The sequence below is a fragment of the Acinonyx jubatus genome, chromosome A3 (genome assembly GCF_027475565.1).
Source record: "Acinonyx jubatus isolate Ajub_Pintada_27869175 chromosome A3, VMU_Ajub_asm_v1.0, whole genome shotgun sequence".
In the NCBI taxonomy this organism is placed as follows: Eukaryota; Metazoa; Chordata; class Mammalia; order Carnivora; family Felidae; genus Acinonyx; species Acinonyx jubatus.
Genome location: NC_069388.1, coordinates 10785142 through 10811541, shown reverse-complemented (window position 1 = coordinate 10811541; position 26400 = coordinate 10785142). Strand labels below are relative to the sequence as shown.

At 46.6% G+C, this 26400-nt stretch overlaps 1 protein-coding gene across 3 annotated transcripts in view; it reads left to right on the top strand.

The window, feature by feature from the left end:
- LOC128311096 (uncharacterized) overlaps positions 1-26400 on the top strand; it is an 88208-nt gene that overhangs the window by 41268 nt on the left and 20540 nt on the right. For 2 of the 3 annotated variants that reach the window (XR_008289049.1, XM_053199825.1), the window contains exon 3: positions 2036-2235. The exons of the other annotated variant lie outside the window; for it this stretch is intronic. Coding sequence is in view for 1 of the 2 variants with exons in the window: in XM_053199825.1 (XP_053055800.1) it covers positions 2036-2235 (200 nt within the window). In the remaining variant the exon portion in view is untranslated. The remainder of the gene's footprint in view (positions 1-2035; positions 2236-26400) is intronic. 3 annotated transcript variants of the gene reach the window in all.

The following is a 26400-nucleotide window of genomic DNA, read 5'->3' as shown; positions in this document are numbered from 1 at the left end:
TCACTTTGTTGATTTGCCTCATTCGTGGCATTGCCGCATGTTGAATCGATCTGCCTGATTTGTGTATCATCTGGTCACCCGCTAGAGTGTCAGCTCTGTGGGATCACTGCCGGCTCCCCAGTGGGGTGTATGGTTGCTCAACGAATAATTCTTAAGAGACTGGTTGAAATTTGCCCCACATTCTACCGCCCCTCCCCCCAGGAATGTAGCCCTGGGCATCTTGTGTGATGCTTATGTTCGTGGCCAGAATGGCTCTTTCCTACTGTTGGTTACCTGGGGATCCTTCCAAAGAGCCCCACCCACCACTGTCACGCGCACTCACAAACCGCGATGAAAGAGGCGATATAAGCTCCTCCTTTAACAGATGAGGAAGAGCAGAGAAGTCTGCAACTTGCTCCCAGCCCCATGGCTGCCAGGTGATGGAGGTCTTCACTGCGGGAGCCCGGTGGTACATGATGGAGTGTGCCGGGACATGATAGAGCATGACAGAGAAAGATGGGGCGTGACGGTATCTTAATTATCTGCGCGTCCTGTGGGGCGTGTTTTCAGCTGCCAGACTTGACCTCTTTTTTTAAAAAAATGTTTATATTGAGAGAGAGAGAGAGAGGAAGAGGGATAGAGAGAGAGAGGCAGCAAGAGGGGGAGCGAATCCCAAGCAGGCTCCATGATGTCAGTGCAGAGCCCCACCTGGGGGCTTGATCTCACAAACCACGAGACCATGACGTGAGCCGAAATCAGGAGTCGGACCCTCAACCGGTTGAGCCCCCCAGGCCCCCCTAACATGCTCTCTTGAGAGCAACTATTTTGTAACATCCCCTTTGCCATCCTAAACTGCTACTCACAGATAATATAACTTCCGTATACGCATATTTTTTAAAATAACGCAATGCCCGGGGCGCCTGGGTGGCTCAGTCAGTTGAGCGTCCGACTTCAGCCCAGGTCACGATCTCTCGGTCCGTGAGTTCGAGCCCCGCATCGGGCTCTGGGCTGACGGCTCAGAGCCTGGAGCCTGTTTCCGATTCTGTGTCTCCCTCTCTCTCTGCCCCTCCCCTGTTCATGCTCTGTCTCTCTCTGTCTCAAAAAATAAATAAATAAATAAGGCAATGCCAAAACACGAAGGAAAGAAATAAAAGGAAAGTAATTTACATGATATTATGTACTTAAGCAAATGCTCTTTATGACTTAATCAGACGAAGTGGGCGTACATTCTTTTATCTTGTAAATACTCAACTGGACCTCTTTGGCACTTATTATTTTATAGAAAACTAGGGCCGTGCAAGGCTCGCCGTGTGAATGTGACAGCCACAAACACTGGTACAGGTGTGTTATTTGGTGACTCAGCTGCCACGGACGGTGGTGCTGACAGTACACGGGGTGGTTCTCTCTCCTTCAGGACTGTGTCCTGTGTCCCTCCCCCTCTGAGTACCAATAGTGTCCCACAAATGCCCCTGTGAACTACCAGGGGCATTTCCGCCTCCATGAAGACCCACACGTGTTGGGGGGAGACCCTGGGCTTAATTTGAACCCCACACAGGTGGGCGGATCCCCTTGGGGTCCCTGAGTAAGTTGGAGAGCCTCGCTGAACCTCTTTTTTTCCTAAAATGGGGGACAATACATCTTCCCTCTGAAGAAATGTTTGAGGATGAAGCGATCTGCTGTGTGTTGCCACTAACACGGCCGCCCAGCACGTGGCAGGCCCTCAATATCTGCTGGTTCTCTTCTCGCAAGTGGACAACCTTGTTTCACAAAAGGCCAGCTAATAAGTATCTTGGGCTTCGTGGGCCATACAGTCTCTGCTCCAACTAACTATTCAGCCCCGCAGTTCTAGAAGGAAAATAGCCATGGGTGACAGAGGAACAAATGAGCATGGCCATGTTCCAATAAAACTTTATTGACAAAATCAGGTGGTGGGCCGGGTTTGTTCTGTGGGCTGCAGCTCACCGTCTACACCCATGGGCGTGTGCATGCCACTTCATCTGCCTGCTGGGCCGGATCAAAGTCTCCCTAGAGTCCACGTTTCTGTGTTTTATCATAGTAAGTTCCGGAAGAAGAGGGTTTTCCAACAGTGGCTGCAGCAGGCAGGCCCCAAAGGCAGTTGTCAGTGATTATGAAGTATCTACGAAGCGGAACAGCCTCTCGTCTCCAGCCTTTGGGGACCAGGATGAGGGAAAAGAGAAGCATGATTCCTACCTACCAAGTTCTGTGAGGATGAACTTTCAGGACGAGAGAGCGTGGGTGAGGCCGGGCGAGATCCCTGTGCGGGGGACCAAGCCTTGAATGGAGCGGGTGGCCCGTCCTTGGGGGTTTCTGAGGATCCCTGGCATTTCAGAGGGAAATCTCAACTTCTCCCTTGCATTTTTTTTAAAATCCTCTCGTCCACCCCAGACAAGAGAGAAAGTGAAGTTTAGAAGGGGGTGCCAGCTCTTCCTGCAAGCTGATTAGCACCCTGGAGCCACCAGCCTCAAAGACAGAGCCCTCTGCCTTCTGCCTGTTGTAGAATTTGCATTTTAAATTTTGGTGGTGCCCCCCCCCACCCCCCCCCACCGATCGAGGAGCAGGAGCAAGGAACTGGAAGCCTGCTGTTCAGCTTCCGCCTCAGGACAAGCTTGTCTCGATCTTCTTAGGAAGGGTCTTGCCTAAAAGGAAAATTGGGTTCCCGCCCCAAAATCCACCTTTGGAGCCTCTCCTGAGAACTTAGAAGCCCCGGGGGGCTCCGGGACTGTTTTCCCCCCAGCGGCCGTTGACGGATAGGCAGGGGCTGCGCGTGGTCACGGCCTGTGCGGAGTGCGTGCTCTCGAGCTGCAAATGCCCCCGTCCCTTGTGGTCCCACGTCCTGCCTGCTTCCTCCACTGGGGCCTCTGTGAGGCATTTGGGTTTGAGATGTCTGTGTCCCTAAGAAACGATAGAAAGTTCTCTCATCAGCCATAACAACACGTGGGAGATAAGGGACGGCCTGGGGGAGCCCACCCGCCTCTACAGTTGGCTTCCTACAGTTGATCCTCCATGAAGCAGATGGGAGATTGGTCTAGAACGCCCAGCCGGTCTGCTACTGCCGGGCTCAATTCCCTCGGTGGCTTCCCATGGTTTTTTTGCACCATCACCCAAACCCTTCACGCAGCCTGCGGTGTCCTGGGTGGCCTCATCTCTGCCCATTTCCCAGCTGCCTTTCTCCTCCTGTGCTCCCCACTTGCCCCCTCAAATGCCCTATTCCAGACACGCGGAGCCGCTTTCCATTCCTTAAACAGTTTGTGGAGCCCTCTTGTGACGTTGTCACGTGTTAAGTGTACAACTTTGTCAAGGCAGGCTCACTTCGGTCAAGGTTGGTTTGGTTGGAAGTTGACAGAGATCGAAAATGAATAAAGGGGGTGCTTTCTTCTCTCCCATAACAGTGCAGGTGCACGTGGCCAGGGCTGGGAGGCATGGTGGCTGCCTGGTGGTGGTGATTTGACGCCCCCTGTCGTGTTGCTCTGCAGCGTGTGGCCTCGTGATCCAATATGGCAGCATACAGGTTCCAGGTACAGAGGAAGGAGGGCAGGAGAGAGCCGGGGGTCGGGGGGAGACACGCATAGTAAGGGCTCCTGGAAGAGGCGTCACAGCTGTGTACTTCTCCCTCAATTCTGACCAATGGGATGACTCATGGCCACCCCGAGCTGCAAGGAAACTGGGAAAAGTAGTCTTTATTCCGGGAAGTCACGTGGCCGTAAAAGAAGGTACAGCTGCCCATACCTGCAAATGCCTCCAGTGGACTCCAGGAGTCTTTGTGGGCTTTGCCACCAGCATTGCCATAAGTAGGACTTGCATTCAGAACCATCTGTCCCCAAAGCCGTGCTCTTAACAATTTGCTACATTGCTCCCTGACATGCAGTGCACGCGGGACACTTAATGCGTGTTCACAGAGCAGCGAGATACAGACAAGGGCTGGAGTGCTCTTGGGAAGTGTTGGTCTGTGTATGCGGGCTGCTTCATTAATTTTCTCACGGGAGACTGCTAGATGAGTCTTAGAATTTATAAGGTTTTAGAATTGGAGGGAATGGTCCTTCCTTTCAGGCTTAGTTCGCTTAATCAGATATGATGCTTGATCATAAAAAGCACACATTTGAAGCATACATTCTGATGAGTTTAGACAAATGTAAATACTCTTGTAACTTCCACCTCAATCAGGATATAGAGCATTTCTGGGTCATAGGGTAGTCTAGGCATTTCTCCACGGGATACAGGTGTGCTGTTTTGAAGGGACACATACACCCCAATGTTTATAACAGCATGATCGACAATAGCCAAAGTATGGAAAGAGCCCAAATGTCCATCGATGGATGAATGGACAAAGAAGATGTGGTCTATGTATCCAATGGAGTATTACTCGGCAATCAAAAAGAATGAGATCTGGCCATTTGCAACTACGTGGATGGAACTGGAGGGTATCAGGCTAAGTGAAATTAGTCAGAGAAAGACAAAAATCATATGACTTCACTCATATGAGGACTTTAAGAGACCAAACAGATGAACATAAGGGAAGGGAAATAAAAATAATATAAAAACAGGGAGGGGGACAAAACAGAAGAGACTCAGAAATATGGAGAACAAACAGAGGGTTCCTGGAGGGGCTGTGGGAGGGGGGATGGGCTCAATGGGTCAGGGGCACTAAGGAATCTACTCCTGAAATCATTGTTGCACTAGATGCTAACTAACTTGGATGTAAATTAAAAAAAAAAAAAAGATACAGAGCATTTCTGTCACTTCAGTAGTATCACTTTGTAGGCAGCCTCCAACCCCTGCCCCACTCCAGTGATCCCGATTCTTTTTTTTTTTTTTTTTTTTAAGTAGTCTTCATTCCCAGCGAGGAGCCCAGTGGAGGGCTTGAACTCATGACCCTGAGATCAAGACCTGAGCTGGGATCAAGAGTCAGATGCTTAGCTGATGAAGCCACCCAGGTGCCCCTTGATTCATTTTCTATCACCATATGTTAGTCTTGCCTCTTCTCAAACATGACATAGGTGGATTCACAGTGTTTGGGCTCATTTATATCTGGCTTCTTTATTTTCTTAAAGTGTTTGTTTAATTTGAGAGAGAGAGAGGGAGAGAGTCCCAGGCAGGCTCCGCACTGCCAACGCAGAGCCTGATGTGGGGCTCGAACCCGCAAGCTGTGAGATCGTGACCCGAGCTGAAACAGAGAGTCGGGTGCTTAACCGACTGAGCCACCCAGGCGCCTCTCTGTCTAGCTTCTTTATTCTTTAGCTTGGCATTTTGTTTTGCAGTATCATCCGTGTTACTGCTTATATCAGTATTTTGTTCCTTTTTTTTATTTGCCACATAGTGTTCCCCTGGATGACTATACTTCCAATTATTTCTCCATTTATTTGTTGATTGACATTCAGGTTGTTTCCGGTTATTGGGTATTAACGAGTAAAGCTACTGTGAACATTCATGTACGAGTCTTAATTTTTCAATCTCTTGCTAAATACTTAAGAGTGGAACTGCTTGGTCATATAATAGGTATATACTTGCCTTTATTTATTTTTTAAAAAATTTTTAATATGAAATTTATTGTCAAATTGGTTTCCATACGACACCCAGTGCTCATCCCAACAGGTGCCCTCCTCCATGCCCCTGACCCACCCTCCCCTCCCTCCCACCCCCCATCAACCCTCAGTTTATTCTGTTTTTAAGAGTCTCTTATGGTTTGGCTCTCTCCCTCTCTTTTTTTTTTCTCCTTCCCCTCCCCCTACTTACCTTTATAATAAAGTGCTGACCTGTTTGCCACTTTATGTTTTTGCCGGCCATGTGTGAGAGTTCCAGTTGTCCCACATCTTCTCCGACACCTGCTATCATCAGGTTGTCTTACATTTTAACTTGTGCTATTTCTGCGGATATGCGGGAGTAGCTCGTTGTGGTTTTACTTTGCGTTTCCCTGATGACTAAGGCATCCCTGATGACTAAGATGCTGGGCATCTTTTCATGTGTTCCCTGCCCATGTTTGTGCCTCCTTTTTGAACTGTCTGTTCGAATCTTTTGTTCATTTTAAGATTGGCTTTTGTCTTCCTATTTAGTTGCCAGCGTTCGTTGTCTATTCTGGATTTAAGTCCTTTGTCAGACACACGTATGGTGAATATTATCTCCCAGTTTGTGGCTTACTGTTTTACTTCCTTAATGGAGTCTTTTGATGAGCAGAAGGTCATAATTTTGATGAGTTTACCCAGTTTTTCTTTTATGCTTAGTGCTTTTGTGTCATGGGTTTTTTTTGTCTTTTTTTGAAATATAATTTAAAATTTTTTTAATGTTTATTTGTTTTTGACAGAGAGAGAGACAGCATGAACGGGGGAGGGTCAGAGAGAGGGAGACCCAGAATCTGAAACAGGCTCCAGGCTCTGAGCTGTCAGCACAGAGCCCGACGCGGGGCTCGAACTCATGGACCGCGAAATCATGACCTGAGCCGAAGTCGGCCGCTTAACCGACTGAGCCACCCAGGCGCCCCTATTTATTTTTGAAAAAGAGAGAGATAGAGCATGACCGGGGGAGGGGCAGAGAGAGAGAGAGGGAGACACAGAATCGGAAGCAGGCTCCAGGCTCTGAGCAGTCAGCACAGAGCCCGACGTGGGGCTCGAACTCACAAACCACGAGATCATGACCTGAGCCGAAGTCGGACCCTCAACCGACTGAGCCACCCAGGCGCCCCTGAAATATAATTTATTGTCAAGTTGGCTAACACATAGTGTATTCAGTGTGCTCTTGGTTTTGGCGGAAGATTCCCGTGGTTCATCGCTTACATACAACAGCCAGTGCTCATCCCAACAAGCGCCCTCCTCGATGCCCCTCACCCACTCTCCCCTCTCCCCTGCCCCCCCCCCGCCCATCAACTCTCAGTTTGTCCTCTGTATTTAAGAGTCTCTGACGGGTTGCCTCTCTCCCTCTCTGTGTGTAACTGGTTTTTTCCTCCTCCCCTCCCCCATGGTTAAGTTTCTCAAGTTCCACATATGAGTGAAAACATACGGTATCTTTCTCTGACTGACTTATTTCACTCAGCGTAATACCTTCCAGTTTTAAGTGTCCATCAACTGCTGAATGGATAAAGAACATGTGGTTTATATACACAATGGAATACTACTTGGCAATGAGAAAGAATGAAATATGGCCTTTTGCAGCAATGTGGATGGAACTGGAATTGTGTCATGTTTTTGAAACATGCTATGCACCTGCTGTGTAGATAATCGAAAAAAAATGTTTCCTGAGTAGCTGAACTCCTTCAGAACAAAAGTAGCTTGCATGTCTATGGACATGTGACCTCCCTGGGCTCGCTCTCTCTCTCTCTAGTTTTGGGGGCCCTTGTTAGAATGCTGCTCCCCACTCTGTCCCCCTATTGCCCTAGGAGTTAGACTGATGGAGGGCCACAATCTGTGTGTGTGTGTGTGTGTGTGCGCGTGCGTGTGCCCGTGCGCACCAAAAAACAATTGAACGGTTCTGTCATCACGGGGTGAGGTTTCTTCAGGCCGGACATTCTTGGGAAATGTTGCTGCATAGATATTGACTTGTCCCGTTACCTTCTGCACACGCCACCAGCGACCGCTTCCTAGAAATGGATTTGGAGTTGTGCGGTAATTACCCCTGAAAGTGTTCACTCAAGTCTGAGAGCAGATTAAATAATGAATCACAATGTCATTTATTCGTTCCAATTTAGAACCCTTGTCTCATTATTTTTCTGGATGAAATTGAATGTCAAGAGGGGGAGAAAACTCAAAACTCAAGGGAAGGGGGAAGCAGGGGTGGAACGCGAGGAGGGTCCGTGGACTCACACTCATGATGCCAGAGACAGGGTTCTGGAGGGGGAAGCGGGACCCTCTGCGCCTCCAAGGTAGCAGGGCTGGGGGTTCAGGAGGGCCAGGGAGGCAGAAATAGGGGTGCCCCCACAGCTGCTGTCGCCCTTGCTCCTGGACCATCACCATTTCTCACCTTTTGGACATTTTCCCCTTAGAACTGTAAAGTAGGGGAAGGAATTAAAGGGGAAAAACCCAAAGCTAACTCCTACGGAGCATTTCTTTTCCCTGCCTTGCTTCCTCTGCTAAGGTTTTGTTTTGTTTTTTTTCTTCCCCTAAAACATAACCTGAGATTGTACTATAAATACAATTGTATCTCCTGTTGTGTGTGTTGGGTCACCCTTAGGATGAAAGCATTTTTTAACTAGGATTGTGGGGCGCCTGGGTGGCGCACTAGGTTAAGCGTCCAATGCTTTAATATTTTTAATTTTTAATTTTTGAGAGAGAGAGAGAGCAGGGGAGGGACAAAGAGGGACGGAGACACAGCCTGAAGCAGGCTCCAGGCTCTGAGCTGTCAGCACAAAGCCCAATGCAGGGCTTGAACTCACGAACTGCAAGATCATGACCTGAGCTGAAGTTGGATGCTTAACCGACGGAACCACCCAGGCGCCCCAAGGGTCCAGCTCTTAATTTCGGTTCAGGTCACGATCTCACAGTTTGTGAGATGGGCCCCTACTTCCAGCTCCATGCTGTCAGCTTGGTATTCTCTCTCTCTCTCTCTCTGTCTCTCTCTGCCCCTGTCCTGCTTTGCACGCTCTCTCTCAAACAGATAAACTTAAGAATAAATTAAAAAAATAGATAGGATTGTGTGTACTTTGTAAGCAGCAAGCTCTGCGGACTCTGGGACCCTTGTCTCTTCCACTGCTGCGTCCCCAGTGCCCAAGCTATGCCTGGCAAGCATGTTGGAAGGACAGGTCACTTTTGAATGCCTGAGCATCATTCTTTAATAACAGCAGCCAACATTACGGGGTGCTCGCGGTGTGCCAGACACATGCTAAGAGTTGTACAGAATCGACCTTCTTCACCCTGCACATCACTCTCACGGGAGACTGTGCTTTTCACGGTCCTGACAACGAGGCCCCTGGAGCAAGTCTGGCAGCATAGTGTCATGGGTGAGAACATGTGATCGGAGTGGGACAATGAGGGGTTGTATCCTGGGTCCATTGCTTCTTAGCTGTGTGACTCAGGGTGGGTCACGTAACCTCTCTGAGCCTCAGTGCCTTCAGGTATAAAAAGCTCTACTAGCAATATCTGCTTTGTAGGACTGTCAGAAGGATTCAGTGAAATAACCGAGCAGTGAAAGAACTCTGAGCCGGCCAAGAGAAGGCGATATGGACCGTTAGCTGTAATTACTATTATTTTTGATCTGGGTGACCTTGAGCAAGTCATTTTACCTCTGAGTCCTCGTTACTTCCGTCTGGAAGATGGAAGGTGGTTGTGATCATTGAAATGATCACTGATCATTAAAACGTGCGAAAAGCTGAGCCCAGAACCTGGGCATGGTCCACAGGGAATGGTTATGAAAAAGTACTAAAAAAGCAGGACCTGTTGAGCGCCTGTCCCTCCTCCGAAACTCATTCCAAGGGTCACTTCCTTCAGATGCCTTTCTCGGTTCCTCTTCTTCCTCCCCCCCTCCCATCTCCTCCACGTTCCTCCAATGCTCTGTGCTGTCCTCCCTCAGAGCTCCTCCATCCTGTCTCGTGATCTGTTTTAACTTGTCTGGGTTCTCACCCGACCCCGTGAAGGCAGGGACCACCCCGTCGCTCATCGCTGTATCCCCAGACTCCACCATCTGGCACGCAGAAGGCGCCCTCCAAAAGCACTTGTGCGGGAGAACGCGATTAGAGCAGCCGGGGAAGGCGGTGGGAGCAGCCAGACGGAGATCGAGAGCTTCGTTGAGTCAGAGGGGAGATGTTAGCAGAGGCTTCTGGAAAAATTAGCCGCTGTCATAAATTCCAACTCTGTTTAGTAATGTTTGGCCAATCTTTCTTTTCCTGACTTAATTCAAAATTGGATGGGAGGGAAAGAAATTTGTCTGAGTGACTGTAAGTTAACAAGCTGTGATGATGCTCTGGGAACCGTGTTGCTTGGAGCCATCAATTTGCAGAGAGAGAGAGAGAGAGAGAGAAGGGGCAGAAGTGGAAAAAGGAACTCCTGGCGGTTGGGACGGGTTGTCAAGGGACAGAAGCAAGAGGATTCTGGGTTTTATCAAGGCTCCTGTGTTCCAAATGCCTTATATTGCTTGTCATTTAAATAAACTTCATTGAGGTGTAATTTATGTACAACGGACCCATTTTACCTCCACGGTTTGGGTTTTGACAAATGCACGCAGCTGTGTAACCGCCACCACCGTCAAGATGTAGAATTTTCCAGCACCCCAGGCATTTTTTTTCTGTCACTCATGCCCCTTGGCAGTCAATTCCCCGCCCCCAGCCTCCTTCCCTGGCAGCATCTGATGCTCTTTCTGTCGCTGTGGATCCGCTTTGCCTGTTTTAGAGTTTTACACAAGTGCGATCACACAGAATAGACACTTATGCATCTGGTTTCTTTCATTCAGCATATTGCTTTCAAGATTCATATTGTATTTTTATGGGGGCGCCTGGGTGGCTCTGTCGGTTGGGCGTCCAGCTCTTTAAATTTTTTTTTTTTATGTTTATTTTTGAGACAGAGAGGGACAGAGCATGAACGGGGGAGGGGCAGAGAGCGAGGGAGACACAGAATCCGAAACAGGCTCCAGGCTCTGAGCAGTCAGCACAGAGCCCAACGCGGGGCTCGAACTCACAGATCGCGAGATCATGACCTGAGCCGAAGTCGGACGCTTAACCGACTGAGCCACCCAGGCGCCCCTCGGCGTCCAGCTCTTGATTTCAGCTCAGGTCACGATCTCACGGTTCGTGAGTTCGAGCCCCGCATCAGGCTCTGTGCTGACAGTGCAGAGCCTGCTTGGGATTCTCCCTCTCTCCCCCTCTCTCTCTGCCCCTCCCCTGCTCGTGCTCTCTCTCTCTCAAAATAAATAAATAAACTTTAAAAAAGAGATTCATATTGTATGTTTGAGGTAAGGTTTAGTCCTGCTTCACCAATATACCAGTCCGTTTCCCAGATAATTCAGCATAACAGGTGCATTAGTTGTGTGGTATGTTCTTGTGTGGTTCTGATTCTTTAATGTCCAGCTTAAATGCCCTCTCCTTTGAGATTCCTTTCCTGACTTTCCCCAGCACGGCCGGCTGGGTTGAGGACAATGCTGATCATAACTGCCATTTAATAAGTCTTTATCATGCTTAATATGTATTTACAAAGACTATTTTATTATCACAAGCCTCATCTGAGTTAGGTATTATTGCCCCCATTTCAAAGAAAAGAAAGAAAGCTAAGGCTCAGAGAGGTTGACTAATTGAGCTAACACCACACAGCTAAATAGTAGCAGAGTCAGATTTTTTTTTTAACATTTATCTTTGAGAGACAGAGAGAGGCAGAGCATGAGCAGGGGAGGGAGAGAGAGAGAGAGAGATACAGAATCCGAAGCAAGCTCCAGGCCCTGAGCTGTTGGTCAGCACAGAACCTGACGCGGGGCTCGAACTCACGAACCATGAGACCCTGACCTGAGCTGAAGTTGGAAGCTCAATCAACTGAGCCACCCAGGCATCCCAGCAGAGTCAGATTTTGATCCAGGACTGTGACCCTAAGGACTGTGCTCACAGCCGCTCTGCTGCTGAGCCTTGTGGGTGGGCTGTTTTCTTCACCTGGAGTATTTCCCCTATAGTGTCAGTTACCTGTGGTTAACCACGCCTGGGAGCCGACGATCCTCCTTCTGACGTGGTGTCGGGAGGTAAATAGTAGCCTGGTGCTACGTCCCGTGCCTACAGCATTCATCCCACTTCATCTCGTCAGGTAGGCATCGTATCAGCTCACATTATCACGAGAGAGAGAGGGAGAGAGAGAGGGACGTAACTTTATTCCAGTCTATTGTTATAACTGTTCTACTTTACTGATACTGTTGTTACACTCTTACTGTGCCTAACTTATACATGAACTTCTATCATAAGTATGTACGTATAGGGGAAAATGTAGTACATACAGGGTTTGGTATTATCTGTGGTTTAAAGGCATCCACCAGGAGTCCTGGAATGTATCCCTTGTGGACAAGGGGACTATTCTGTCCTCTGACCCATGCTAAGAGCCTCACAGGGTTTACCTTATCAGCCTGCAATGTCACTGTCCTAGGAGTCTATTCTTCTCATGGCTGAGACCACAGACCCTGGATACCCTTATATCCCCCTACGTCCCATCCCTATTGTTTTCCAGTTAACCGTTTTCCTGTCTTTGCCCCCTTATCAGCCTGAGTTCTTCGTTGCAAATGACAGAATCCTTTCTAGACATTTAAATGGAAGGAAGACTGGGCACCTGGGTGGCTCGGTCGGTTGAGCATCCGACTTCGGCTCAGGTCATGATCTCGCTGCTCGTGGGTTTGAGCCCCATGTCGGGCTCTGTGCTGACAGCTCAGAGCCTGGAGCCTGCTTCGGATTGATTCTGTGTCCCTCTCTCGCTCTGCTCCTCCCCCACTCATGCTCTGTCTGTCTCTCTCTCTCTCTCAAGAGTAAATAAAACATTTAAAAAAATAAATAAATAGAAGGAAGACTTATTAAAAGGAGTTTAGATAATTCACAGAATCTCCGGGAAGACCACCAGAATTAGCTTGGAGACTGCAGCCAGGAATAAAGCTAAAATTTCACTAAATACCACAGCCCCCGCTGCCCGGAAAGCCCGACACCCTCCCTGAAAGGAGATTCTTTGGGTGTCTGTGTCTTCCGTGGCTCACTTCTGAATTAAAGGGTCGCAGTACAGTGTCTGATTTGTGAGGCCTGTGTCACATGACTATGCCCTGGGTGCGAGGGATGCTGGGAAAGTAAGTGTCTGGCTTGAGCCAAAGAAAGGGAGGAATTCCTCTGAACTCGAGAGAGATTCAGAAAGAGTTGGTCTAGAAGCTCTAGAAAACACAAGTGTCTATGACAGTCCCTCCTAGACCATAACCTCCTCTGGGACGGCGAAGGTGTCTGATTTATTTTTGTATCCCCAGCACAGAGAACATGGCAGACATAATGTGATTAGTAAGAATATATATATTTAGCAAATGAGTGAATGAGGAAATGGCTGGGCGAATGTGTATTTGACATAGGAAAAACCTCCAGACAGGAGGATGTGCTGACTCTTTGAGAAATGGTTTCTTGGCTTCCTAGGTGGGTCATTCCATCCCAAGTCGAGGATAATTCAAGCCTGGGTGCATTTCTGGGTCCCTCATCAATCCCAGGGACGGAGGCCCCTTCTCTGAATGAGAATTTCTCCATTGAATTGCTTTTGTGTCTTTGTCAGGAACTCAGTTGACTGTATTTATGTGGGTCAATTTCTGGGCTCTCTATTCTGTTCTATTGATCTATGTATCCACCCTTTCAACAATACTGTATCATCTTAATTATCGTAGCTTTGTGGTAAGTCTTGAGACCAAGCGGCGAGATTCCTCCAACTCCGTTCTCCTTTTTCAGAATGATTTTGGCTGTTCCGGGCCATTTTCCCTTTTTATATAAATTTTAGAATTAGCTTGTCAATACTTAAAAATGAGTTTTCTGGGATTTTTATTTGGATTGCAGACTTCATAGATCAAACTGTAATTAACCTCTTAATGATACTGAGACTTCCAACCCATGAACACAATATATCTCTCTATTTATTGAGATCTTTTATTTCTTTCCTCAGTGTTTTAATAGCTTTTGGCATATAGAGGCTTCACACATTTTGTCAGGTTCATACTTAAGTATCTATTGTAAATAGTATTTTTGGAATTTCAAGTTCTAATTGATTTACTCTTGCATATTGAACTTGTTCCAGGAGTTTATTCTGGGCATCTGTTACAGATTTAGTCAGGTTTTCTACATAGATGAACATGTTGGGTATAAATAGGAATATATTCCAATCTGTATGCCTTTTATCTTTTTTTCTTAACGTCACTGGTTCCAACCTGTCCAGACGTCCAACATGATGGCTAAGAGAAGCGGTGAGAGAGGCAGTCCTTGCCTAGATGCTGATCTGAGGGGGAAAGCGTTCTCTTATCACTGAGTGTGCTGTTAGTTGTAGGATTTTTGTAGATGCCCTTTATTAGGTTAAGTTCCCTTCTATTCCTTGTTTGCTGAGAGTTTTGATCCTGAGCAAATGTGGAATTTTGTTGAAGGCCTTCTCTGTATCTATTGCAATGATCATATTTTTTCTTATTTAGTTTGTTAATATAGTGAATTACATCAGTTGATTTTTTTCAGTTGATTTTTTTTCTATTTTTTTTTTAATTTAAATTTTAGTTAGTTAACATTTTTCAGTTGGTTTTTGAATGCCTTGCATTCCTAGGATAAACCCTACTGGTCATGGTATCCTTCTTACACACTTTACGTTTTACAGATTGTTGGGTTATATATGCTGCCATTTTATTGAAGATTTTTTTTTTCACCTGTGTTCTTATAATGTCTTTATCTGGTTTGGGTATAGGGCAATCCTGGCGTCATTAAATGAGTTGGGAAATATTTTCTCTTCTCCTGTTTTCTGGAGGAAATTGCGCAAAATTGGTGTTATTTCTTCCTTAAATGTTTAGGAGAATTTGCCAGTAAAACCACGTGAGTGTGGAGCTTCCTTCCTTCCTTCCTTCCTTCCTTCCTTCCTTCCTTCCTTCCTTCTTTTCTTTCTTTCTCTCTCTCTTTTGTTGTTGTTCACTTTCTTTAGTGGTTTATCTATTTTACTGATTTTTTTCAAAGAACGGGCTTTTGGTTTTGCACTCTTCTCTATTGTTTTTCTGTTTTTAACTTAATTGGTTTTTGCTTTAATCCTTACTACTTCTTTTCTTCTGCTTGCTTTGGGGTTTAATTACTCTTCCTTCTCTAGTTTCTCGAGTGGAAGCTTTGGATGCTGATTTTAGATTTTTCTTCGTTTCGAATAAATGTGTTTAATGCTATAACTTTCCATCTAAACACAGCTTTGGCTGCATTCCATGAATGTTGGTATGTTTTATTTTCATTTTCATTCAGCGCAAATATTTTTAAGTTTCCCTTGAGATTTCCTCTTTGAGTCTCAATGAGTTGTTTAGAAGCGCTTTGTTTAATTTTCAAACATTTGGGGATGTTCCATCCATCTTTCTCTATGTGGGTGCTCGTTAATTTTTTTTTTTTATGATCTAAGAACATGACTTGTATGATTGCTGTTCTTTTAAATGTGTTAAGGTTTTTTGTTTTGTTTTTGTGGACCAGATTACGATGTATCTTGGTAAATGTTCCATCCACGCTTCAGATGAATATGTGTTCCTCTGTTGCTGGGGAGAGTGTAGCAAAAACGTCCATTAGGTCTAGCTGGTTGGTAGTATTGTTTCAGTCTTCTGTACCCAAAATGATTGTCTGCCTACTTGTTCAACAATTACCAAGAAGCGTCAAAGTGTCCGACTGCATTTGTGGCTTTGTCTATTTCTCCTTTCAGCGCTATTACTTTTCGCCTCGTGCATTTTGATGCTCTGTTGTTAGGTACGTACACACACAGAATGGCTGGGTCTTCTTGGAGAATGGGTGCTTTTATCATTATGTAATGCCCCTCTTGATCCCTAGAACAGTCTTTGTTCCAAAGTCAGCTTTGTCTGAAGTTAATATAGCTACGTGGTGTTTGTGCAGGAGTAGGAGAGGGGGAGCAGGAGGAACTGTGTCTTTTTCTAAACATTGACCAGTGTGGTTGCATAGAGCCATGCCCAGCGGAAGACAGGCCTCTGGATTCCCAGCACGGTCAGTGAAGTAGGCATCTGCGTGAGATCTATGGCCACCTGCACTTGTATATCTGCCATTAGAGATTTCAGGGAGAGACAGGTATGGCCGGAGGCCACCGTGGCCTCAGAGGCTCCTCTGACTTGGGACTTAAGTCATTCCATGTTTCCAACCTCTCTTCACTGTTGGGAGCCCTTGGCAACCCCAGAAACTCATGTTTTAAAATACTTGCTGTGTGTACTGGAGGGAAGGTGGAGGGATGATCTGTAGGTGTAATCGTTTTTTAAAGAAGTTCTTTCATGACCTCCACCCCCCCCCCCCCGCTGTGTAATTTGCAAAGTGGGCTGTGGGGGGAAGGGGAAGCATTCCAAGGTTCCACGGGAAACATACCTAAAGACTAAAGCGGATGATGGGGCCCAAGGTCATGCCTAGAAGGATAAGAGTAAGTTCTGCACCTTGGCCTCTTGCCAGGTCCTAATTATTGGTATTCTTTTTGGCATTTTAGCCTCAGTAAGGACGGAAAGGGTGGCAGGGAGGGGAGGAGATGTTACTACAGTCCTCATCTATATTCGTTTCTCCAAGAATAGTCTTCCGATTGTAATTGAATATAATTGGAGACAGAGTCTGGCTGGCTGGCAGCTAGCTGATTGTGTACCTTCAGAGTTTTGTGGTGGGGGAGTGGGAGCAGGGATGGGGGTGGAAGGGTGAAGAAGAAAGGCCCTGTCTGCTCAAGCTCGGCTCTATCCTGAATGTGTGGGCAGCAAGGCAAGGGCCTGACAGACCTGAGTTCAAACCCCACCTGCTAGGCAGGTGACTTAGCTCTTCTCTGCCTCAATAACCTTATCTATAAATAAGGATAATAATGTATATTTAGAGCACGGTTGTACAGGTGAAGTGAGATAAGCCATAGAAGTTATTTCTCTTATGTGCTTGCTTCTCAGAGTGTGGAGCACAGACCACCGGGAAGGGGGACTGGAGAGGGGAGGGGAGCTTGTAGAAAATGCAGAATCTCAGACCCCGCCCAGCACCTGCATTTTAACAAGATCACAGGTGATTCCGATGCATGTTGAAGTTGGAAACATTCTGCCTTTATACCCTCGTTCACCTTCCACACTGGGCGCCATCCGTCTTTGAGGGGGTTCCCTCCACCCACATGAAACAACACTCAATACCCAGAGCATTTGGCGAAAGTAATTTCCTGTTGCTCTGGGGAGCCCTGGCCTTTCTCCAGAGAATTAATGCTGGATACCCTCCTTCCACCCCTTCCCCCTAACCCCCAAATCCATAAATCACCATCACTTTGTGCATCTATTAACATTTATTAAGATTTGTGAAGACATAGCCTTTTGGCAACTTAGATCCCATTTTTCTTTTTTTTTTTTAATAATTTTTTTGATGTTTATTTATTTTTGAGAGAGAGACAGACAGACAGAGTGCAAGCGAGGAGGGGCAGAGAGAGAGGGAGACACAGAATCTGAAGCAGGCTCCAGGCTCCGAGTTGTCAGCACAGAGCTGGACCCACGCACAAACCCATGAGATCATGACCCGAGCCGAAGTCGGCTGCCTAACCGACTGAGCCACCCAGGCACCCCAGATCCCATTTTTCAAATGTACCTAAGGAAGCCTGGCATTTAAAGAACCCCTGTTGTGAACACTTCTGCAAAGTAAATAATCACCAACCAAATCATCTATTTTACAAAGCTCAAATTTTACATATGATGATTTCAGAACAAAGCAGTGTGAGCTATTGAAAGTTCTAGTTCTTAATTAGCAGGATTCAGGTTAAAACAGTTTTTCTTTGAGTAACGTAGTAGGTGTCTTTTCCCAGTCTCAATGGGGCATCAAGATCACCCATGGAATTTTATGTTTTCATATTTTTTAAGTACATACATCGTAAGTGTGTGGCTTGATGATTTTACATACGTATACACCTGTATTGATGAGACATGGAACATTTTTGCACCCTTGATCCATCTTTCCTGTTTTGGAATTTCACCTAATGGAATTGAGGCAGGAGGGAAAGGGGACTAGGGAGACAAGTTGACCAAAGTAAAGCCATTTCAGTCTTAGGCTGACACTTTACCAGCGGGTCTTAAAAAGAGTTACAAGGTCCGACTCATGGGGAATCACAAGACCACACTCCTTCCAACAACAAAAGCCACAGAGGCTGGACATTTTTGAAAATGTCTCCCTGTGAGTGGTTCCACAACCCTAAGACAATGGAAAAACCAACCACCCAATGTAAATGTTAAACCCAAAGTTTAAGGGTGAGTCCCTTCCTATACAGTTAGCTGATTAAAACAACAATAACAACAACAACAACAACAACAACATAAAATCCTTTGTTAGAGGCAAAGGAGGGTTCTCATACTCACCTGGGAGAAAAGTCCACTACTTGGTCTATGAAGTAGCTCATTTCTTACTTAATAAATAATAATTTATACTTAATAAATCTTTGTCCTTTTCTCTAAACGGCTTGCTCTTGAATTCTTTCTCGAGCAAAGCCAAGAACTCTTCTTGGCGAAGGGCCTGAGGCCCTCCCTTTCGGGGCTTAACATCAGAATCACACAGGCAAGGACCCATCATATGTAGCCAGAATCTTGGCTTCCATCAAGAAAAAGCCCAGACAGTCCAACGAAGCTACATCTCCCCTCGACCACTGGTTCTCAAACTTGGGTCAACATCAGCATCCCCCAACACAGGGCTTATTAAAACCCAGCTTGCTGGCCCCACCCCATTTCTGATTCAGCAGGTCTGGGGTGGCCCAAAAATTTGTTTTTCTAACAAGTTCCCAGGGTGGTGCTGGTGCCGTTGGACCAGGGAGCACGTTTTAAAAACCACTGTCCAAGAGCGAGAGCTGATCCCTGGGCAGAACTCTTCTGGTGTGATTTTGAGTCACCCTCTTGCCTGTGTATCAGATGTTGATAACTTTGTCATGAACCTTCCCCACAAGGTGCAATTCATCCCTTCACCGTTTGCCTGATTGGGGTAAGACAGGAGCCATTGGTAATCAGCATCTCTCAGCGATCTTGGTGCCCTGATTTCTTTGACAGTCTAGGGTAAGGGAGTAATTAATTCGGACTTCTCTGCTTTCAGGGTATTTTTAATGAAACAAAACAGCTTGTTGCTACAGATGGGAGTCGTGAAGCAACAGAAAAAGAAAAAAGAAGGGACATTTTTTTTTTCAAGCCTCTGAATGGGTTTCTCTGTTAAACTGCCTCCCTGAACCACAGGCCCCCCCGGCTCACCCCAGCCCCCCATGGGGGTCATCTCCAGGTTATTCTGACTCAGTGAGGAAACATAAAAAAATTAAGCTTGTTTCTGTGTTTGCTTCTTCTGAGTCTGGAGAGAAGGGGGCAGGGCGGAGACCCCAAGCAGGCCTAGGGGCTGTGTCGTGGGGGGCACTGAAATCCCCCAGAGACCACCTGGGATGGTTCACTCTCCTCCAGAGATGACGATGAAAAAATATGTCTGCTGACTCTGAAAGAGGTTTTTCTTTCTAATTTTTGGAGAAAAACAAAATCCATTAAAAGGCAAAAAAAAAAAAAAAAATGGAGACCATAGGGTGCTCTCTTGTAACTTCCTTTCTCTGAGTTTGGATTTGTATGGTTGGTAAGAGCTAAGACAGGACTTTCTTCTGTTATTTTCCTGCTCCCAAGTGGCCACCAAGAAGGCAGTGGTTTCTGGGAGCATCTTAACTGCCGATTTCCCGTTAGGAGTGAGGTCTGTGGATTCAAGGGCGCTGGCACACTTTCCGTCAAATTCTCGTGTTCCCATAAAAATGCAATTCTATTTAAATTGTGAGGCATAGTGAGTCCTGATTACTATATTTATAAAAATTATATACAATTAGAGCAGAGTTTCAGGAACCAAGCCAACTCTCCCCCAGAGCATACATTGAAAAGCGCATTTTAAAAGGACAAAGGATGCTTTGGGGCAAAGCTGTCATGTGACATCTCCCTGGGTCATTTTGGTCATTGGTTTTCAGGGGCAGAATATAGGGTCTTCCTGGGCTGTTGGCTCCAGCTTGGGTGCGAACCACTCTAACAACATCAGATTCATTTTGGAGATTATACGTGGAATGGTTGTACTTTCTGAGCCAAAGTTTGGGCACGTGGTTAGCTGAGGGTCTGAATGCACTTTACACATCTGAATGGCAGTGGGAGGTCAGAGACCAGCCAAAGGTGGGTTTGGAAGTCAGAGGGAGACAGAAGCGATACGTGGTGTTAGGATGTCCCCGATCCTCTCCAGGCCTGGGGCAAAGCCCTGCTGACGGAGGGGTCTGGTGATTTGGCCTCTAGTCCTTCTCTGGTAACCAAGTCTGGCCCAGGTGAGACCAGTCCAGCATTTTTGGCCTCCGACCCAAATCCCAGAGCTCACTGGTTTTCCATGCAAGGCACAACCCATGGAACTTTTCACGCAGGCCAGAGAAGCCTGAGCCAGAAAGAACATTTGCCCTGAAACTGAGCACACTCGGAGCTTCAAAAGACCCTGCCTGCATCCACCACATATCTCCCCGCCCCCCCTACCCCCGCCCCCGGCCTGACAGCCCAGCACACACACGGACTTGCTGTCCCCTGCGCATGCTGGGGCCCTTGTCCTTCTAGACCTCTGCATGGCTTGTGCGCTCGGCTAGGGTCGTCGTCACTTCCTTTTGTCCACTTGTCAAGACCCGGTCACCGTGTTCTTATCAGGGGTGAGTTCCCCGATGCCCATCCAAGCAGAACCCGGTGCCTCTCCTCAGAGCTCGCTTCTCATGGGATGCTGCAATTGTTTGCTGGGGGTTAGCCCTCTGCATCAGAGGCCAAAGCGGGAGCGGCTTGGCCGACACGCGTTCGTTCTCAGCTCTTGTCCCCATAATATCACAGGTGTAGTTCATGCTGGTTCGTGCGGCTCGGTGCAGGGAGCCAGGTGCCTGGTGCCCTAGGGCTCCACCATCCGTGAAGGTGTCTTCATGTGCACAGATAAGGTGCTCAGTTAACACGTCAGAGTTGCAGCCAGTGGAAAGGGAAAAGGAGGGAGGCGAGGGCACGCCCCTTTCCCTTAAGGGTGCAACTTGAAGCTGCTTCATTTGTGCATTTCACACATATGAACTGAGCATTTTTCACATGCTAGAAATAGCTTTGGATGCTGGGGATTCAGCAGTGAACAAGCCTAAAGCCCTGCCAGAATGGAGTTCACATCCTGGTAGCGACGGAGACATATTAACAAAACAAAATATAACATATATGCTGGGCAGTATGAAAACCGCCACAAAAGAGGAATCTTATTTCTTGGGGAGCTTCCAGGGCAAGGAGGGTGCTTGGACTTTGGAGGGAGTTGTCTGCACTTCGTAACTGATGGATGGGATGGTTCATGAGTGTTCAGAGGGCCGTGATAACCAGAAGCTCAGAGCTCCCTCCTGCAGGTGGCGCCCCTGAGCTTGTGCGCTGGAAAGCCATCTCCCTGAAGGTGAAGGATGATGCCGTGGCTTGGAGGGGACCTGCCTTGGACTCTGAAAGCCCCCCCCCCCTTTTTTGTTTAAGTTTATTTATTTATTTTGAGAGATCTAGAGCAAGGAAGGGACAGAAAGAGAGGGAAAGAAAGAGAATCCCAAGCAGACTCTGTGCTGTCGGTGAGGCTTGAACCCATGAACTGTGAGACCATGACCTGAGCCGAAGTCAAGAGTCAGACGCTTAACTGACTGAGCGACCCGGGTGCCTCTACCTGTTTTTTTTTTTTTAATCATTACTTCCCCTGGGTGGCCACGGTGACCACAGTAACAGGCAATCACAATGGCAGTGACCAAGTTGAGGCCCATTCCATGAATAGGACTCTCTTTCTTAACACTGACATTGAACAGCAAGATGCCACAGTCTCTGGGGAGGGGGACATTCCTCACAGGCGCTGCAAGCATTTCACACTCCGTGTGTGGTGATATGCGTAAATGCCTTTTGGAAAATATTGTGTTTGCAACATTGTTTAAGGATAATCCTCAATGTGGACTGATTTTGTTTCCCTTCTGATAAGAAAAATCAGGAATTGCCATAGGAGACTTCAGTTCAACCATGGACATCCCCCAGAGACCTTCTTTAATACTGTATGTTGGAAGACTTTCTATGTCAGTTTATAGAGGACTACCCTGTGTTTTTAATGGCTGCGTGGTATTCTAGATAGTGATGAGAACATATGTTATCTAATTGGTATCGATGTGCATTGAACTTTTCCACAGAGAAGCAGTAAGGGATGTCAACTGAGAGCCTTTGGTTTCAAATCCAAGTTCCAGTCCATACTAACTGTGTGACCTTGGCCAAGTCACTCAACCTCTGTGCCTCAGTTCCCTCATCTTTAAAGGGATGATAGTTGCAAAATAACACCAGCATCCTTCACAGAGCTAGAACAAAGAATCCTAGAATTTGTATGGAACCAGAAAAGACCCCAAATAGCCAAAGCAATCTTGAAAAAGAAAACCAAAGTGGGAGGCATCACAGTCCCGGACTTCAAGCTGTGCGACAAAGTTGTAATCATCAAGACAGTCTGGTGCTGGCACAAAAACAGACACTCAGATCAATGGAACAGAATAGAGAACCCAGAAATGGACCCACAAATGCATGGTCAACTAATCTTTGACAAAGCAGGAAAGAATATCCCATGGAATAAAGACAGTCTCTTCAGCAAGTGGTGCTGGGAAAACTGGACAGCAACATGCAGAAGAATGAACCTGGACCACATTCTTACACCATACACAAAAATAAACTCAAAATGGATGAAAGACCTCAATGTAAGACAGGAAGCCATCAAAATCCTCGAGGAGAAAGCAGGCAAAAACCTCTTTGATCTTGGCCGCAGCAACTTCTTACTCAATACGCCTCTGGAGGCAAGAAAAACAAAAGCAAAAATGAACTATTGGGACCTTATCAAGATAAAAGGCTTCTGTACAGCGAAGGAAACAATCAGCAAAACTAAAAGGCAACCGACAGAATGGGAGAAGATATTTGCAAATGACATATCAGATAAAGAGTTAGTATCCAAAATCTATAATGAACTTATCAAACTCAACACCCAAAAAACAAATAATCCAGTGAAGAAATGGGCAAAAGACATGAATAGACATTTCTCCAAAGAAGACATCCAGATGGCCAACTGACACATGAAAAAATGCTCAACTTCACTCATCATCAGGGAACTACAAGTCAAAACCACAATGAGATACCACTGCATACCTGTCAGAATGGCTCACATTAACAACTCAGGCAACAACAGATGCTGGTGAGGATGCAGAGAAAGAGGATCTCTTTTGCAGTGTTGGTGGGAATGCAAACTGGTGTAGCCACTCTGGAAAACAGTCTGGAGGTTCCTCAAAAAATTAAAAATAAAACTATCCCATGACCCAGCAATTGCACTAGTAGGTATTTACCCAACGGATACGGGAGTGCTGTTTTGAAGGGACACGTGCACCTCCATGTTTATAGCAGCACTATCAACAACAGCCAAAGTATGGAAAGAGCCCAAATGTCCATCGATGGATGAATGGAGAAAGAAGATGTCGTCTGCATATACAATGGAGTATTACTCGGCAATCAAACATAATGAAATCTTGCCATTTGCAACTACGTGGATGGAATGAGAGGGTATCATGCTAAGCGAAATTAGTCAGAGAAATATAAATACCAAATGACTTCACTCATATGAGGACTTTAAGAGACAAAACAGATGAACATAAGGGAAGGGAAGCAAAAAGAATATAAAAACAGGGAAGGGGACAAAACAGAAGAGACTGTTAAATCTGGAGAACAAACAGAAGGTTGCTGGAGGGGTTGTGGGAGGGGGGATGGGCTCAATGGGGAAGGGGCACTAAGGAATCTACTCTTGAAATCATTATTGCACTGTGTGCTAACTGACTTGGATGTAAATTTAAAAAAATAAATAAATAACAGTAAGTGAATAAATAAATAAAAGGGATGATAGCACATCTATCTCATAGGGAATTAAAAAAGGTCATTCCTGAAAAAGATGTAGAATGGCATCTGAGACATCGTTAGCGCCTGGCAAGTACTGGCCATGTTAGTATTGTGAATTTCTTACTGTGACTAGAAAAAATTCACAGTGCAACGATTTAACAAGTTGTGCATGCTTCCTTGTCTGCGTGTCTCCATGAGTGGTGTTTGAAAGCAGGTTTTAAGGGACTGGTTATCTAGTAAAACTAGTTAATATCTGATAGTAATAGACATTTTAGAAGTAGAAAGAAGAAAACTACCACTGTAATTACTATTAGTAATCTTTGGACTATTTCTTTCCCGCACTGGTTCCCTTAATAATGTTAAATAATTAAATGATGTGGCAACCCCCCCCTTTTTTTTAGTTTTGCTAATATTTGGGGGTGAGTTTTGTCAGCCTTTATTTCTATGTGTCTGTAGTGAGGATCGTACTAAATTAAGTTTGTACCCTGGGAGGGGAAGGAAAAAAAGAAAAAGAGGTTAGAGTGGGAGAGAGACAAAGCATAAGAGACTCTTAAAAACTGAGAATAAATTGAGGGTTGATGGGGGTGGGAGGGAGGAGAGGGTGGGTGATGGGTATTGAGGAGGGCACCTTTTGGGATGAGTGAGCACTGGGTGTTGTATGGAAACCAATTTGACAATAAATTTCATATATTGAAAAAAAAAAGTTTGTACCCTGATTTTTTTCCTGTTTTATTTTTAGCACTCGCCCTCCCAGCTTTATTGAGGCATGATCGACAAGAGTGCACAAGCAGGGGGAGGGGCAGAGAGAGAGAATCCCAAGCAGGCTCCGCACTGTCAGCACAGAGCCTGACGTGGGGCTCGAACTCGCAAACCGTGAGATCGTGACCCGAGCTGAAATCAAGAGTCGGATGTTGAACTGACTGAGCCACCAGGTGCTCCCAGAATCTATTCACCTTGTGACTAAAGGTTTGTCCCCTTTGACCAGCATCTCTTTTGTTTTGTTTTGTTTTGTTTTGTTTTGTTTTGTTTTGTTTTGTTCCCCTCTGGCTTAGAGCAGGCTTAGGTGAATAAAGTCAAAGGAGGGGGCAAGCGTCTGAACGGACATGCCCAGGACAGAATGGACACGTCAACACTGCAGTCCCCCCGGGAAAGAGACTGCTTGTCTGAAGGCTTGAACTCACCCCCAGTTCTCTCCGCTGACTCCAGGGGTCCCATGACGTTTGGGGCTACCGTCTGTCTAGCAGGCGTGCTTCGTGCGTTCGTACTGAGGACTGTGCCGGCCTGTGCGTTTTACCTTTCAAATGTGTCACCCCAGAGCATTGCCCGACGGGCCCCTTCAGAGGCTCAGGCCGGGAAACTCTCCAAGTTCAGGGGTGGGCCTTGCTATCCGAGGACGCATCACAGAGCTGTTTTTGATAGAAGAGTGATTCTCAGCTGCTGAATAAGAAATAGCCCTCATCCATAATGCATGGCCCTTTAGAAGAAAGAGAGAAAAGGAAGTCTAAATCTAGCAGAGGCTGGAAAAAGATGGTGAGTGATTGAGAATACCATTCAGAACAGGCTGGGTGCTTTTCTCAGCGAAGTCATGCCTCCCTCCTGCTCGCCGAGGAGGCCCCCACGTGGGGACTCTCCTGGTCAGGGGGTCCCGGGGTCAGGGAGAGCCAGAGAGCAGACTCCTAGGTGACCACGAACAGGTCACAGGAGACAGAGGCCGAACGCTGATAGGGGATGCCTTCCAACTCAAAGATCGTTTTACTCAAATATTCTAGATTCTTATTTCGGGATCCTGCTTTTGGCTGTAGTGTTCACCAACCGAAACACAACTACAGAAACCAGGGGAAGGGAACATATGGGTTTGGGGGGCCTTGACTGAATTGCATTCCCACTGGCCTAAATATACCACCCAGACACAGGAAGGAGGCTGTTTAACATTTCGAGTGACATTTCTAGCGCCTGTCGCCATGCATACACTGTTGCTTCTTGTTTGTTCAATCTCGGTGACAGTGGGGGACTTCGCGGGGCCTGTAGCTTCTAGAAAGGTTGGCTTTGGAAACATTGTGGGAAGGTGTCTGGAGGGGGCTTGAATCATACCCCCCAAGGAAATAGGTCCAAGTCGTAACCTCCGGGTCCCGTGAGTGACCTTAATGGGGAGAGGGTCTTTGCAGATGTCATTGAGTCAAGGGCTGAGGTAATGTTTTTCTGGATCACGCCCTAAATCCAATGACTGGTGTCTTTACAAGAAGAGAATAATTCGCAGAGGGAAGATGGCTGTGTGAAGGCATGGGGGGGATGGGGGCAACGTGGCCACAAAACCCAAGGATTACTATGAGTCCCCAGAAACTGGAAGAGGCAAGGAAGGATCCTCCCCGAAATCCTTTGGAGGGAGTAGGGCAGCCCCCTGGTTTCGGATTTCCGGTCTCCAGAATCGGGAGAGAGTACGCTTTTGTTGTTTTAAGTCACCCAGGCGTGGCGATTTGTTACAGAAGCCACAGGAAACAGGCGTGAGTCCCTCTGGCCTTGGCACCGTCCCCCTCACCAGTCACTTTAACTCTCTGGCCACAGCACCTTTCCCATAATTTCCAGTTCTTTCTGCTTTTCTTCCCCAAACTGCCTTCTCCCGTGCTGTCCCCCCTGGCTACTTATTTGCTTCTAACACCGCCATCACCCTCACCCCCAAGTATATTCTGTCCCTCACATTGTACCACAGACTCACAGGGGCTGGGAATGGTCATTGACTTGTGGTATCCACCTGCTTATTTGCAGGCCACACCATTCATTCATTCATTCATTCATTCATTCATTCATTCATTCAGCAAGTCTGTATCACACCCTGGCCATACTGCAGGCAGCAGTCGAGGTACGGGTGGTAGAGAA